Source organism: Drosophila sulfurigaster, chromosome 3, assembly GCF_023558435.1.
Source record: "Drosophila sulfurigaster albostrigata strain 15112-1811.04 chromosome 3, ASM2355843v2, whole genome shotgun sequence".
NCBI classification, from domain to species: domain Eukaryota; kingdom Metazoa; phylum Arthropoda; class Insecta; order Diptera; family Drosophilidae; genus Drosophila; species Drosophila sulfurigaster.
Window position 1 is genome coordinate 12,945,001 of NC_084883.1, and position 14,568 is coordinate 12,959,568.

Genomic DNA, 14,568 nt, shown 5'->3' on the forward strand with positions numbered 1-14,568 from the left:
GTCCAATGAATGATTCAATTAATAACACTTCAGGTGTAAATGGCATTAGGAGCAACTCACGGCTGTATGGTGTGTATTTATCGGATAAAATACTTTCCAGGTTGTAGCCAATGAAACCAACAACGGCTGCAACCGGCAACGTAAAGTAGACAGCATTGCGCCGCAAAAGAGCCATTACAACAGGCCACATTACGAATTTATTAAATTTTATTTATTTACAATGGAAATCTAAAACGTCGAAGAAGAAGACGACAAGCACTGACACCGGTGACAGCAGTGTGACCAGAATATTTATTTCAGAGGAACGCCATAAACGCGGGCCACTTGAATTTCTACTTATCTGCGTAGATTAAACAAAAAACAAAATCTTTTGTATGTGTCGTCATAAAAATGGTAGTGTTTTTTATTCTAAATTAAGAAATAAAATTCCCCTCAGCAAGAAACAATTTATTCAACTATGCAGGGCTGCACAGTCTTTACCACTAAACCTACAGTTTGATGCATACTGTGTTGTTGATATATTTTCACAGCATTTGGCCAGACTGCGCAGACTAACGACTATTTTATTATATTCTCTGAGGTTTGCAAAAATTAAACAATTAAAATTTAAAATACCAAACAAAAAAATAAGCACTGAACGAATAAATGAACAGCTGTTGCTTAACATCAAATTGCTAGCTGAAACAGCTGACTTTGTTTTTGTATGCAATCGATGCGCACATAATTTTTAGCGATGAGCAAACAGACACTACAGCTGATTTTGCATCAATTCATCGCGCATATCGCTTAGCTTACGGCAATCTCGTTGAAATTTTCACAAGAAAAATAAACATAAACAGAATAAAGTTCGAGCGAGACGTGCAAAGAGTGTCGAAACGTTATTATTGTTGCAACAAATTAACGTTGGACTGCTAAAATAGCAACGAAAAATTGCAATAAAAAAAGGAAAAACAATCTAAATAAAATTTCAATCGTTTTGTGGTATTTGTGTTCGAGTTTAGAATTTATTGAGCGAGTGTAATGTGCATACAAATAACTACAAATAATAATCGAAAGAAGGAAATGAAATGCAAAGAAAAACTAATTTACGCATTAAGAAGTAATCGGCTCAATCACACAATTGCAGTTTGCTGCTATAATGTATAATTTTAACGACGCAACAGCAGCAGCAACAACAACGCAAAAGAACAAAGAACTTCAGCGCATCAACTACCAATTGGTACAACAACAACAACAACAACACGAATTACAACAGCAACGTCGACGACAATAATAAGAGCAAGAACAGCAGCGACAACAATAACAAGAACAACACGGCAGCAGCCGCGACGCATAATTTCCTGCTTACCCACTCACACTCACAACAGACACAGCCACACGCAACCACTAAAGAGCGTTTGCTGTTACGCGCGTGGGAAGGGGACGCCGTAACGGCTGACCAACAAAGAAAAATATCTCCGCAAAAGAGAACGAGTTGGAAAGAGAGCAAGTGAGCGAGCGAGAAGAGCGAGGGCAACGACAGCAATTCGCGGCGCATAAAATGACCAATTCGAATCATCGTCATCATCGTCGAATCGATGTAAGTCGACAATGTCTTTTTAAGTTTACCAACTACAAATACATAATTGAATATTATGCATGCATTATATTTTACACCACAGAAGGAAGCACGTAAGTTGTTTGCGACATACAAGAACCAAACTTTGTTTTGCCTTTTCCTTTACTTTGTCTTGTCTGCCAGCCAGGCTGGCTGACTGGGAATGCAATTGAAGCGCAGCGTCGTCGACGACAGACAATCAAAGCAATAAATGCCAATACCAACAACAACAAACAGCTTCCTTGACTCTCATTGGCTGTGTACATGCAAGTGTGTGTGTGTGTATAGTTGTTGCTCTTTTGTTTGCGCGCATCAGCCAAAACACTTACTCACCCACACATACACACACACATAAACACGTAGATATGTGCACACGTAGCAAACTTCAGACTGGAGAGAGACAGTAAGTCAAGCAAGATTGGCGCCCTCTGCTGGCAGCCCGTCACACTGCAATTGACTATGCTCACTCACACACACTCACACTTTGCCTTTTCTGATTTCTTTATACTACATGTTTATGGCGAAGTTGGTTCTTTGTCGTCTTTGTTGGCGCGGCGAGCTGTTGCTGTTGCACCCAAAACCCGCTCCTCTAAAAGTGTAAGTGGCTGGCGCTGCTACCCAACCCCGAACTTCTGTGTGTGTGTGTGTGTGTGTCTCTGTTTGTCTTTTTACACAAGTTAACAACGACTTTACGGCTTTAGCAAAAGTGCAATAAACTCGTTGACGCTGGTCCACCCAACGCAACCCGGCAACAAGGTCTGTCTCACTGCCTGTCCATCTGTCTGTCCTCAGCTAATGACCAGCAGGGAACTGTTTTTGCTTTTGGCAGACTTCAATGTAAATTAAGTGCATACGCAAATACAACTGTATGTATGAATGTAAGTGAAGGAGTGAGACAGTGTAGTGAGCCAAAGCTCGCAAGCCGTCAAAAATGGAGCTACAATTGAAGCACTCTATCTCTCCCGCTCGCTCATGAATAGTCGTCAAACTAATGCTAATTACTCAAAGGGCAGAAGGAGCAAGCAGATGTTATCGAATTTAGATTTGCGTTGTGGCTATCGCACAACAAACAGAGAGATAAACAATATCTTTTTGTGTATTAGTGTATTTGTGTTTAGCTGTAGTCGTAGTTGGTTGGTGCTGAAAACAAGTTGAGAGCATTAACAATAATTGCAAACACATTTGGATTGCAAAAACAGCTGACATGAAAGTGCTACTGTCTGGCAGCGCTAAAAAGTGAATGCACATTTGCATACATACGTACATGCACACAAACACACACAGCTGTAGACTGCACTGCACTGACCGTCTGTTTTGGAGAGGGAGGCAGCGCAGCAGTGGAATTTTTAGTTTCATTCCATGCCGACAATTTTGTTTTTGTTTGTCAAACGCTTACGCTCTCTCTCTCTCTGTCTTCGACAGACTGGCTGGCTCTCCTTCTCTCACAAACACACAGACACACGCACACATTGGCGCCCACACTACGCTCTCATTGAGACTTTTGTGTTGATTTTAAGTTGTTGTTATTTTTGTGGGTGCATTGCACCACCCCCAAAATGACGCCCCCGCGCACGCAACTGCTGCAAACGCTTTTCTATGTGCACATACATTATGTACTACACTGTGTACGGCTCTGTGTATGTGTGTGCGTGTGCCAGTGTGACCCCACTCAATGCATTCTGTTGAGGACTCGACGAGCAGCGCAGCAACACAGTTGAGCTTCAGCTGTTCGTTCGCTCAGTTTGCATTCTGCTGCGCTCTGTTATCCATGTCGAAATTATCGTCGTCGCGCTCGCCGTAGTCGCTGTCGTTGTCATTGTCTCGCGTGTCTGCATTTATTCTGGTTGTGTGATTTTTTTGGTTTTTCCAGCGCGCGCAGCAACATAAAAAATAATAATTATATATAGAATTTATTTGCGTGTATAGCAAATAAATTGTGTGCGTGGGTGAAAACTATGTAAAACTATTTCGCAGTATAATTTCAAATCAACATCAGCAGAGCCGCTTTAAAAAACATAAACAAATGGTACGCTTAACATTCGGTTTATTAATTTTTGTAATACATTCTATTTTAGCAACTATTAACTTGCCAAATAGTCGTGAGAATTTTGTCAGTTCCCAGTGTAGCATGCGTATGTGTGGGTGTTTGTGTGTGTTTCAGTTTATTACAGTCTGTGTGTGTTTTATTTTATTACATTGTGTGTGTATGTATGTGTGTGTGTGTGTTGCTGTTTCTTTTGCTTGCAATTTGCTGCTGCTGTTTTATGTGCCCGTCAGCTGTTCTAGTCTCTTTATCGCTGTCTGTTTTGTGCTCAAGTTGCGAGTTTTTTTTTTATTGTTGTTTTTGCATTCGCAATTTCGGGCATTGTTTTGCCTGCCTGGCTGATAACGTTGTCTTTGCGTAGTGTTTTTATTGCGTCTCGCTTTTGATTATTTTTTTTTGCGTGCTCGCATAATTCGTTAGCCTATATACAGATACACATACAATGTGTATGTACGTGTGTGTGGCGAAATATGTAGCACAGATATATTGCACAGCTGACCCAGTTTTCGTTGACCTTGTGGCCTTCGAGAGGTCTATATACTGTCATCCTATATACCTCTCATATTATGTGCATTTAGAACTGAACTCTCTGCCTATATCAGCAGCAAAAAGATGACTGGATACTTTTTTTGTTTGACCATGGCACATATTGAAAATCCAGCACAAATTGTCTTGTCTGTTTTATTTGAATATTCGTTTGGCCATAACACTCAGCGAAGCCATGTTTTTTAATGGCAGACAAGTTACAAATAATGCATGCAAAATGTACATTTCATAGGCTGTATTTGAGTTTATCCATTTTTGTTTACTTTTCAAGACGATCCACACACGCACACAAACTCACATACTAACACATATTTGCCTACTCACATTAATACACTCACATATGCTCACTCTCTTCTCTCTCTCTGTATATCTGGTTATCCTCTCTTTGCGTGTGGTTTTTGCTTGTTTGATTGCTCTTCGCACCTCGCGATTGCTTTACGTTTGGCATCTGTGTTTGTGTGTTTGACACTCTCAACGGACGGCCTGGCCTCACAGCTGTTTGCTCGCTCGTTCTAGCGGTACTTTGCCTTAGGCATTTTACGTGCCCAATAACAACAACAGCAACAACAATAACAAATCAGCGGGCGACAGTGGGCAGAGGTTAATGTGAACAGTATCACGTATTACGTGTGCGGAACGAACGCCATAAGTTGCACGACTCGAATGCAAATGCATTTTCAGGTGCGAGGGCAGCTCAATTATTATTGAATACTTTTATGGGCACTTAAATGTAAATAAATAAATAAATATGTTAATAATTATAGGGATTATTAATTGCATTGTGTATATTGTGTGTTAAATGAATGTAACAGTCGTTCAAAGCGTGCTAGGAATAATTTAATAATCTGATTCACCACCATTATTGCATTAAGAACAAAACCATTAAATATTGATTGCCAACTTTTAGTAATTATTTAATGTAATGTAATTGAAAAGTAAAACATAACATTTTGTTTGTCAAAATCTCCGAATTGTAAGATTTATTAAAATTCTTCTTAATTGAAAGAATATAAATTAAAGGTTACTCTATAAATAAATATTCAATTAATCAGCAAATTTGTCCTATATTTTTTCAAATAAGTTTCGAAATGTCTTATATTTTCAAATAATAATAATCTCTCATAAAAACCCATGAATATATCTTAATTCTAAAGATCATGTGATGTATTCGATTGATAATTCATTTATGGGAACAATGTAGCAAATAATTTGCGCCTAAATGATTAATGGAACTATTGTTATAAAAACCAAAAATCGATATTCATTGTGCTCAATTATTTATTGAGCACTCATTGAGCAATCCTCGCAAAATTTGTATGCGACCATCGCATTATATTGTGTGTGAACCGTAAACAGTGTGCACTTAATAAAACGAAATGAATTGAAGCTATTTAGTTTAGTTTAGTTGATGTACGAATGCAATGCGAATTATGAATAGAAATTTCAATTTGAATTTGAATATGAATTGAAATGAATCTACTCAAGTGCTTCAGACTAGTTGAGATGTGTTGAGATATATATTTATGTGGGCCATAAGTTCATTCTTCCTTTTCGCAGTCGTGGTTGTGTTTTTCTTGAGTGCGAGTTGATTGAGTGTGAATGCGAATGAGAATATTTATGCATACATCTGTGAACATGAGCTACATATATAATTATTTTAATTTCTTGCAATCAAAAATGTAGAAACGCATACATAATTCAAAGACCTGTGCTCAATTAGACCAAATATAGGCTATTATTATTTCTTGTGCCAAATAAGAGTTTCTTTATGTAGTATTTTAATAAATTCACTCATACATATGTATCGCTCTCAATTAAATTCTAATGCGTTGTTAGATGTTCTTCAACAACAATTTCCGATCTTCAATTGTTACTTAGTTGGATTGTATTGTTGACATCAGTTCTTAATGGAATACGATTGGTCATAGAGAAGAGCTTTAGAATATATAAATTTGTATTTAATTGCTAACAAAAGTTTAATAAATTCATGACGAAGCAAATTTAAAAGGAAAGAAAACTATTATGTTGTCTACAAAAAAGCTGACTAGCACTTTGTAATTTGAACCGTGTCTAATAAGTTGTGACACACTGTAATGGTAATAAATACTCGTATTATTCGACCTTGTAACGATTAATTGAAAATCTAGATTTTGTCAACATTTCCTGTATTCGTTCCACTTTCCTTATCGTTATAAAAAAAATCCCCACAAAATAATATTTGTTTAAATTTGTTTATCTCCCCTCCTTATATGCGATGTCGTATCTTAAGATCGTTTGACTTCGTTCTTTGGATGCTCTCAGAGCGCGCAGCTCTCATCGGTTATTTCCCGACCGTCTTCCAGCTTTCCAGTGATTGAGCCGATCAACAAGTTCCATTCAACAGCTGCTGTTTATTTTTGTTGTCGTTCTGAATGTTGAATGTTGTTTTTTTTTATTGTTGTGTTGTTGGGCGCTTTACTCAAATTCGCAACACGTTCGATTGCCTTTTTTAAATTGGCTTTGATGGTTTTTCATTTAAGCTGAATTGTATGGCATTCATTTAAAATATATATATTTATTTATCAGTATGTGTGTGTATACGAAAAGGGGCCTGGAGGGAGGGGAAAAGCCAAAGTCATTGACTGGTCGTCGTCAGTTTTTATTTTTATTTTTTTGGGTTGTGTCGTCAGTCTCAAAGCTAACACAAAGCGGACGAGTTGTAGATCAGATCACTTGGCCGGCCAATATCAATTTCTGAAGGCGAATTCAATATTCTTACGTTGTTTGTAATTTATATATTTCGTGGCCCCTCAATGTGTGACAACCTTGGGGCAGCAATTTAAATGTGATTTAATATGTATTTATTTCTGTTGTTCTTTTTCACACGTGCGCGCCACGAGCAGCTTTAAAGCAAAAGAAAAGCAACAAAATAAATTAAAATAAATAACAACAAAAAAAATGCAATTCAACTGCCAAGTTTGCGGTGTCTACAAAAGTTAAACGAACGCCGCAAATTAGAATACGGATTTCAAGAAACCGGGAGAGAAAGAGAGAGAGGAGCGCAACGTCCTCTCTTTGCCTCATAAGACATTGATGGTTTGTTTTTGTTAAGCAAACAAAACAAAACAGCAGAAGATAGCGAAGAGCAAAGGGAAGCGACGCGCAGCGCATCATCAAAAGACGCAATTTGTGAATAATTTAATCGTGCATTCACACGAAGACAGCGCGAACAAAAGTCCACAGTGAGCAGAGCAGCGACTCTGCGTAAGTGAGTGAGTGAGACGAGTGATAGACGTTTCACACACAAAGAGAGCGCATCGGAAGAGAGAGAGTTGAAAAGAGTTGAAGCTTTCGCAAGAGAGACTTACGCACCTCGCTTAATGTTTGCGCGCAGCGGAATTAGCGCATCGCCCAATGGCGGCAGCGGCGCTGGCGGCGGCGGTGGTCGGGGCAGCAGCAGTGAAGGCAGTGGCAGCAGCAGCGGTGGAGGGGCTGCCGGTAGCATTGAACTGTTATGTCCACCCAGTGGGAGCAGCAGCATTAGTGGCAGTGGCAGCTTTAGCAGCAGCGGTGCCAGCACAACTGCAACTAACAGCACCAGCGTCAGTTTGAGTGTGCCGCCAACGTCGACGCCAGCAGCAGCAGCGGCAGCGGAGAACAGCAGCGAGAGCAACAATAATGCGAATGCCAATCGTAATCTGAGCTTACAACTGTCTAATAATAATAACAATACGAACAACAATAATAACAACAACAGTAACCACAACAACAATCATTATCACGGCGGCAGCACAAATCTAATCAGCGGCATCTGCAGCAGCATTTGGCGCACCGCAACCTTTGGCAGTGCTGCCCCCATTGCTAGCATAATGGCTGCCAACGGCGGCGGCAGTGGCGTCGCAGTCGCAGTCAGCAGCGGTAGTTACACGTCCAGCGCAGCCTCGATATCGCCAGCAGTCGACGAGGTATGCATTGTTGAGCAGCAGCAGAGCAAGCGTACGGTGGCCACCAATACTAATGCAAACATGCAAGAAATTCAAATGCAAATCCAACTTTGTGTGGATCAGGATTCTGTAAGAAAAACAAAAACAACAAAGACAAAAACAAAATTTGCTTTGACTTTTGATTTTCAAATCCACCATACATTTCTCTCTCTTGCTCTCTTTGATATTGTCATTCTGTCTCTCGCAGCGGTCATTCATTCGAGCAGCGCCATTTTGTACATTGCCCTCCTTGTCATACGCCTCGCCTTTTTACTGTTTTGCCCCCACCCCAACTCTCCCCCTGTCTATCTCTATCTTTCTCTCGTGCCGAGCATTGTTCATCAATTAATTTGTTGCGTTTTCCGTTACTTTTAGTTGAAAGAACATTTTTCTGTTTTTGGGACAGCCTCAATTACGATCGGAGTTAATTGTTTTGTTTTGGTACAATTTCAATTTATAAATCACTTCATATAATAAAGAGCACACACTATAATTCTATACACAACACGACTAGATAAAGTGAAACTAATTGAATTGGAATTTGTTGTTACAGCAAACTTACCTAGGCGCCAACGAACTGGACGATGAGCTAATCAAACAACTGCCAAAGGAGGTGCTGCTGCGTGTTTTCTCCTACCTGGACGTTGTCTCGCTATGCCGCTGTGCTCAGGTGGGTGTGACTCCATTGACTAACTAACTAACTAACTAACTGTATAACTAGTCGACTAAATGAATCATTGCATGTTGTTGCAGGTGTGCAAATATTGGAACGTACTTGCCCTAGACGGTTCCAGCTGGCAAAAAATCAATTTATTCGATTTTCAACGTGATATCGAGGTGCGTCGTCCTAATGAACAATTCCACCAATTCACTTAACATTATCATGCTATATTCATATATTGTTTGCTTGACAGGGTCCGGTGATTGAGAATATATCGCAACGATGCGGCGGTTTTCTCAAGTCACTCTCGTTGCGTGGTTGCCAATCCGTCGGAGATCAGTCCATCAAGTGAGTAGGAACAACATTTTCCTCAACAACCAACATTTAATATAATATTGTTATAGAACTCTAGCGAATCACTGCCACAACATCGAGCACTTGGATCTGTCGGAGTGCAAAAAGATCACAGATATATCCGTCACAGACATCAGTCGCTATTGCAGTAAGCTGACCGCCATTAATCTGGACTCCTGCTCCAACATCACCGATAATAGCCTCAAATATATATCCGATGGCTGTGCGGTAAGTTGAGTTCGTTTATATAAAACTAGCATTGTTTCCTGATTGATTGACTAACTGACTGCCTAACTGATTGATCTATCAATCCAATGCGTTAGCGGTAAGAGCAGGGAGGCTGTACTTTTAACCCAACATAGCTTTTAGAATTATAGTTCAACTGCAAGTAAAATGTGAGAAAACAAACAAGTTGACTAACTTTCAAGGCAATATCTTAATGGTAAGAGCTGGGAGGCTGCAAAAAGCTGTTGGAAAAACTGACTAGTTAACATACTTAACTAAGTGACCGATCTATTAATGCAATGCATTAAGCGGTAAGAGCTAGGAGGCTTTGATTTTAACACAACATTACTGCTAGAATTACACAGTTGACTAAGACTCAACGCCATACCTAAGTGGTAAGAGCTGAAAGGTTGCAATTTTATGCAGCTTAGTTGTTGGAATTATATTTCCAATGCAAGTGAATTGCTGTGAGAATAACAAGCTAGTTAACTTTAAATTTATTTAACATACTGATCTATGAGGAAAACAAGTTAACTAAATTTCAATGCAATACCTAAGTGGTAAGAGCTTGGAGGTTGCAGGTTTTATGCAGTATAGCGTAGCAAGCGAAAGGCTGTTGGAAAAAACTAACTAATTAGTTAACTATAAATCAAATTAAGTGATTGATCTATTAATGCAACACATTAAGAGGTAAGAGCTGCAAGGCTGTACTTTTAACCCAACATAGCTGCTAGAATTACACTTGAAACAGATGCCAAACTTTCAATGCAATATCTCTGTGGTTAGAAGAAGCGTGCCAAAGCTAGTTAAAGATAATTGGAAAAACGAACTAATTAGTTAACTATAAATCAAATGAAGGTACAATGCAACACATTAAGCGGTAACAGCTGGGAGGTTGCAATTTGTACACAGCTTAAGTGCAAGTGAAAGGCAGTGGGAAATTTTAACTAGTTACCTGCAAATGAAAAACTGCCTTAACACGGCACTAAAGAATGTCATTAATTATAAATTAATGATGATTTAATTGTCGTTGTCTAGAATCTACTGGAGATAAACGTGTCGTGGTGCAATCTGGTCTCAGAGAATGGCGTCGAGGCGTTGGCACGTGGCTGTGTTCGGCTGCGCAAGTTCAGCAGCAAAGGTTGTAAACAGATTAACGACAATGCCATCACGTGCCTGGCGAAATACTGTCCCGATCTAATGGTGCTAAATCTACACAGCTGTGAGGTGAGTTAACTTAATACTAACATCATTATGGTCACTAAAAACTCTTATTGATTGTTCTTGGCAGACCATCAGCGATGCGTCAATAAGGCAGCTGGCTGCCAGTTGCCACAAGCTGCAAAAGCTGTGCGTGTCCAAGTGTGTGGAGCTAACTGATCTCTCGCTGATGGCGCTGTCGCACCACAACCAACAGCTCAACACACTGGAGGTGTCGGGCTGTCGCAATTTCACAGACATCGGCTTTCAGGCGCTGGGTCGCAACTGCAAGTATTTGGAGCGCATGGATCTCGAGGAGTGCAGCCAGATAACAGATCTAACGCTGGCACACTTGGCCATGGGTTGTCCCAGTCTCGAGAAATTGGTGTGTAAACTGGGATTAATAATTTAAGAACTTTATAATGAGAGTTGAAATCTTTCTGTTGCAGACTTTGTCGCACTGCGAATTGATCACTGATGATGGCATTCGACACTTGACCTCGGGCAGCTGTGCGGCCGAAAGTCTGTCTGTGTTGGAACTGGACAATTGTCCACTGATCACGGATCGCACGCTGGAGCATTTAGTGTCGTGTCACAATCTGCAGCGGATCGAGCTATTTGACTGCCAGCTCATCTCACGCGCCGCCATACGCAAGCTAAAGGTAAGGAAGGCAAAGGGAACTTGCTATACGAATTAGCGTAGAAAAGGGAAAACAGCTCTGGACTTAGATATCGAATAATAAGAAATAGAGTTTAATGAAATGAAGTCTTATATTTGAATTTGAATATATTCTTACGATATAAAATCGAGCTACCCACAGGGTAGAAGGGTGGCTGCAGGAAAATAAAGTAACAAACAGAAGGAGACATCTTCGACTCCATCTGTCTGTCTGTCCGTCTGTCCATATGAACACCTAAATCTCACTGATTATAATAGATAGAGTTATAATTTTTTTCAACAGCAATTGTTATGTTTGCAAGCACATCAAGTTTGTTTGAATAATAATCGTGTAACAAGCGCTGTTTTGAAGCTAGAGTCGCGAATTTTAGCACAACATATATGATATACATATTTTGTAATTTATGGCATATTTTGAATGAAAATATTTTATATGCAAAATATACTATAAACTACAAAATATACCATAAACCATAAACTACAAAATATACCATAAACTACAATATATTCCAAGTATGTTACACTATATCAATATATCAGTTGCATAATAAGATATTTTTACTATTTTTGCGGTATATTAATTTGGTATGTTTAAGAATACCACACTGTTTTGCTTCAATCGCAATGTGGTACGTTTATGGTACATTTTGTACTACATATACTGTATATTTTTAATGTAGTACTATATCAATATACTAAATCTAGTCATTGATGCATATTTAGTATATTTGAGCTATATTAATTTGGTATAATATAAAATATTATATTATATTATATATTCACAATACGTAGTGGGTATCTCACAGTCGAGCACACTCGACTGTAGCTTTCTTACTACTTAAGATTAGCGTAAACAAGTGAAATCAGCTAAATATCTTCAAATACGATATGGATTACAGCTACCAAAGTATTTAAGTTTTTATTTAAAATATTCTAGTGTAGGTTTGAATACTTATTATTATAATGAAATATTGAATGTATTCTTAAAATATTTTTTGAATTGTACTTAAATTTTGTTACCTATTCTTTGTTTTCCAGAATCATTTACCAAATATCAAGGTGCACGCCTATTTTGCGCCCGTAACACCGCCAGCGGTGACGACTGGACATCGGCCCCGTTATTGTCGCTGCTGTGAGATTCTCTGAGATACGGCCATTGGCTTCGCCAGGCGAATAATGCGCAAATCTGCGACAGACTGATGTTGGCCCATCAGCATCGTGGTGATGACGGTGGTCCTAACCCTGACGCTCATCGCGATGCTCTATTTGATCGATATCTACTGGTGAATGTCTAGCCACAAAAACCAAGCAAAACACAGATGCATAGACACACACTCACACATAGTCACATACACCCACACACACACACACAGACACATGCACGCCACTCTGTGTATAACTAAAGCAAGATTCTAATATGGATTTTTAAGCAGAAACCGAGAAACGAATCGAAACCAAGCGAGCGAAATTCGTAACATTTTAGTATTTAATTTTTGTGCGCGAGTTTCTAAAACTCCACCGTCAATATACATATATGTAAAATTGTGATTATTTTATTTAATATGCTAAGCTGTTAACTAGATAACCATTTACTTTTATCACTACTACTATTTTATTTTCCTGTCACTCGTGTGCATTAAGTATTAGCCTCTTTTTAATTTGTATCTTCGTCTGTTCTCTATTTTTTTGTTCGGATTGTAAGCAGCTTTCAACTAGCTTGCGTAGATGTAAACATGTCTACTTTATGTTTTAATATTCCACACACACTCACACACTCTTGGACAGTCACACACACACTCTCACACAGATAGCTTGAGGTATGCATGCTAATTAAGTTTTGATTAAATGCTGCATATTTTATTGGAATATAACTGAGATTTGAACAAAGTCTAAACATGTCGATAGAACCACTGAGCGTTCACCCAAACACACACACACACACTTTAAGCTATTCCCCTAATAATTGTTGCTAAATCGTATTTTTTTTTTTGTGTATAGTGCCAGGTAAATCCGTATGTAAGCGTATTTAAACTAGAACATAATACACAAACTATGTTAAACGCAAATTGCAATTTGTATATTACAACAGAACAAAAACTAAAAACATAAACATAAACATAACGAAACTGATAAATAAAATAAAACACTAAAGTGCAAGCATGTCTTTTACACACAAAAACAAAAACAAAAGAAAACAAAGAAATAAATAAACAGCCACATGGATCAGCGTTTCTAAAACACAACCTTCTCATACAACACAAAGATAAATAAATCTATCTATATACATATATATTAAATGGAAGAAAATTATATATATATTATATATACATATATGTATGTACATGTATAATTGTCTATTTTGTAAATGTATTCCGCACTTTAAACGGATGCAAAGTGAAAGAAAAAGAAATAATGAGAAAATCGACCGCCAACATTTCAACGACTTTAGCGCACAATTTAATTAATACCCTTTATGTTATGTTCTGCCAATTCTATTGCTATGATCTTTTTGTTTGTTTTCTATTAACAAACGGTTTCCTAAACTAAACTATCCTCTTAATTGTGCGCAAACCTATCCGCAAAACAAGACAAAGCAAAATTCAAATTATTAAATCACAAAGAAAATTTAACAATCGCATGGGGTCTGTCTTTCACCTTCCAGTCTCCCCTCACTATATGAATTAAGTGATTAGTCAGTTTCTAGTTCCACATTTTCAAAATATTGCAATTTGGAAATTGTGGAACAGCCATAATAATATTAATTAAATTCAATGTTCTTGTGTTTCAAAACTTATTGTAGCATTTTAAATACTGATTATTGCCACAATTCAATAGCTTTTAGTTGAATAATCTATAGCTTATTACTTTCTAAAAATAAATAAATATATATAAATGTGTGTATATTTTAAAGAAAATGAGAAAACTCAATAGATTTATGAAATCGACAACTTTCAATTGATTTAATTTAAGAAGCAAACACAATTGCTTTAGTAAATAATTTATAAAATAAAATGCGTTGTACGAATGAACAAAAACCAACAGTACGTGCTTGACTTTGCGATTAGTATGATCAAAATGAATAAATACTTATAAATTTACTGACTTTTTCGAACTTGCGCTCTGTTCAGTGTTGTCCATTCAACAAAAAACAATTTTTTTTTATTGGGCAACACTAGCTGGGAACCAGTGTGACTTTATTTTCGGTACCAATAAGAGTTTCCATACGGAAAAGCCGTTACTCGTTTTGTCATTTCTATTTTGAATCGTTGAATGACCAATTTAAACAGTTTGAATGCATTT

The 14,568-nt window shown here is 38.0% G+C and overlaps 3 protein-coding genes and 1 long non-coding RNA gene across 4 annotated transcripts in view; 2 read left to right on the forward strand and 2 right to left on the reverse strand.

The window, feature by feature from the left end:
* Window positions 1-280, reverse strand: part of LOC133843258 (small integral membrane protein 12-A) — a 504-nt gene extending 224 nt beyond the window's left edge. Inside the window, exon 1 of the mRNA XM_062276717.1 lies at window positions 61-280. Coding sequence (XP_062132701.1) covers window positions 61-190 — 130 coding nt within the window. The 5' untranslated portion in view covers window positions 191-280. The remainder of the gene's footprint in view (window positions 1-60) is intronic.
* The window catches only part of LOC133843255 (uncharacterized), an 83,733-nt gene that overhangs the window by 34,701 nt on the left and 34,464 nt on the right, over window positions 1-14,568 (forward strand). The window lies entirely within an intron of this gene.
* On the reverse strand, window positions 6,546-8,705 carry LOC133843259 (uncharacterized). The gene is made up of 2 exons (XR_009894489.1): window positions 8,311-8,705; window positions 6,546-8,237 (listed from the first exon to the last, which is right to left on the reverse strand). It is a non-coding gene; the product is annotated as an uncharacterized LOC133843259 (long non-coding RNA).
* On the forward strand, window positions 7,547-13,384 carry LOC133843253 (F-box/LRR-repeat protein 20). The gene is made up of 9 exons (XM_062276711.1): window positions 7,547-8,239; window positions 8,703-8,819; window positions 8,903-8,986; window positions 9,064-9,158; window positions 9,215-9,392; window positions 10,428-10,616; window positions 10,681-10,974; window positions 11,039-11,251; window positions 12,307-13,384. The coding sequence occupies exons 1-9, from the start codon at window positions 7,547-7,549 to the stop codon at window positions 12,412-12,414; spliced, it is 1,971 nt and encodes a 656-aa protein (XP_062132695.1). The 3' UTR covers window positions 12,415-13,384.

Coding starts and splice junctions, on each gene's coding strand:
- LOC133843253 (XM_062276711.1), top strand. CDS start 7,547: ATGTTTGCGCGCAGCGGAATTAGCGCATCGCCCAATGGCGGCAGCGGC. Junction 9,393..10,427: donor ATATATCCGATGGCTGTGCG/GTAAGTTGAGTT, acceptor GTCGTTGTCTAG/AATCTACTGGAGATAAACGT. Junction 11,252..12,306: donor CCGCCATACGCAAGCTAAAG/GTAAGGAAGGCA, acceptor TTTGTTTTCCAG/AATCATTTACCAAATATCAA.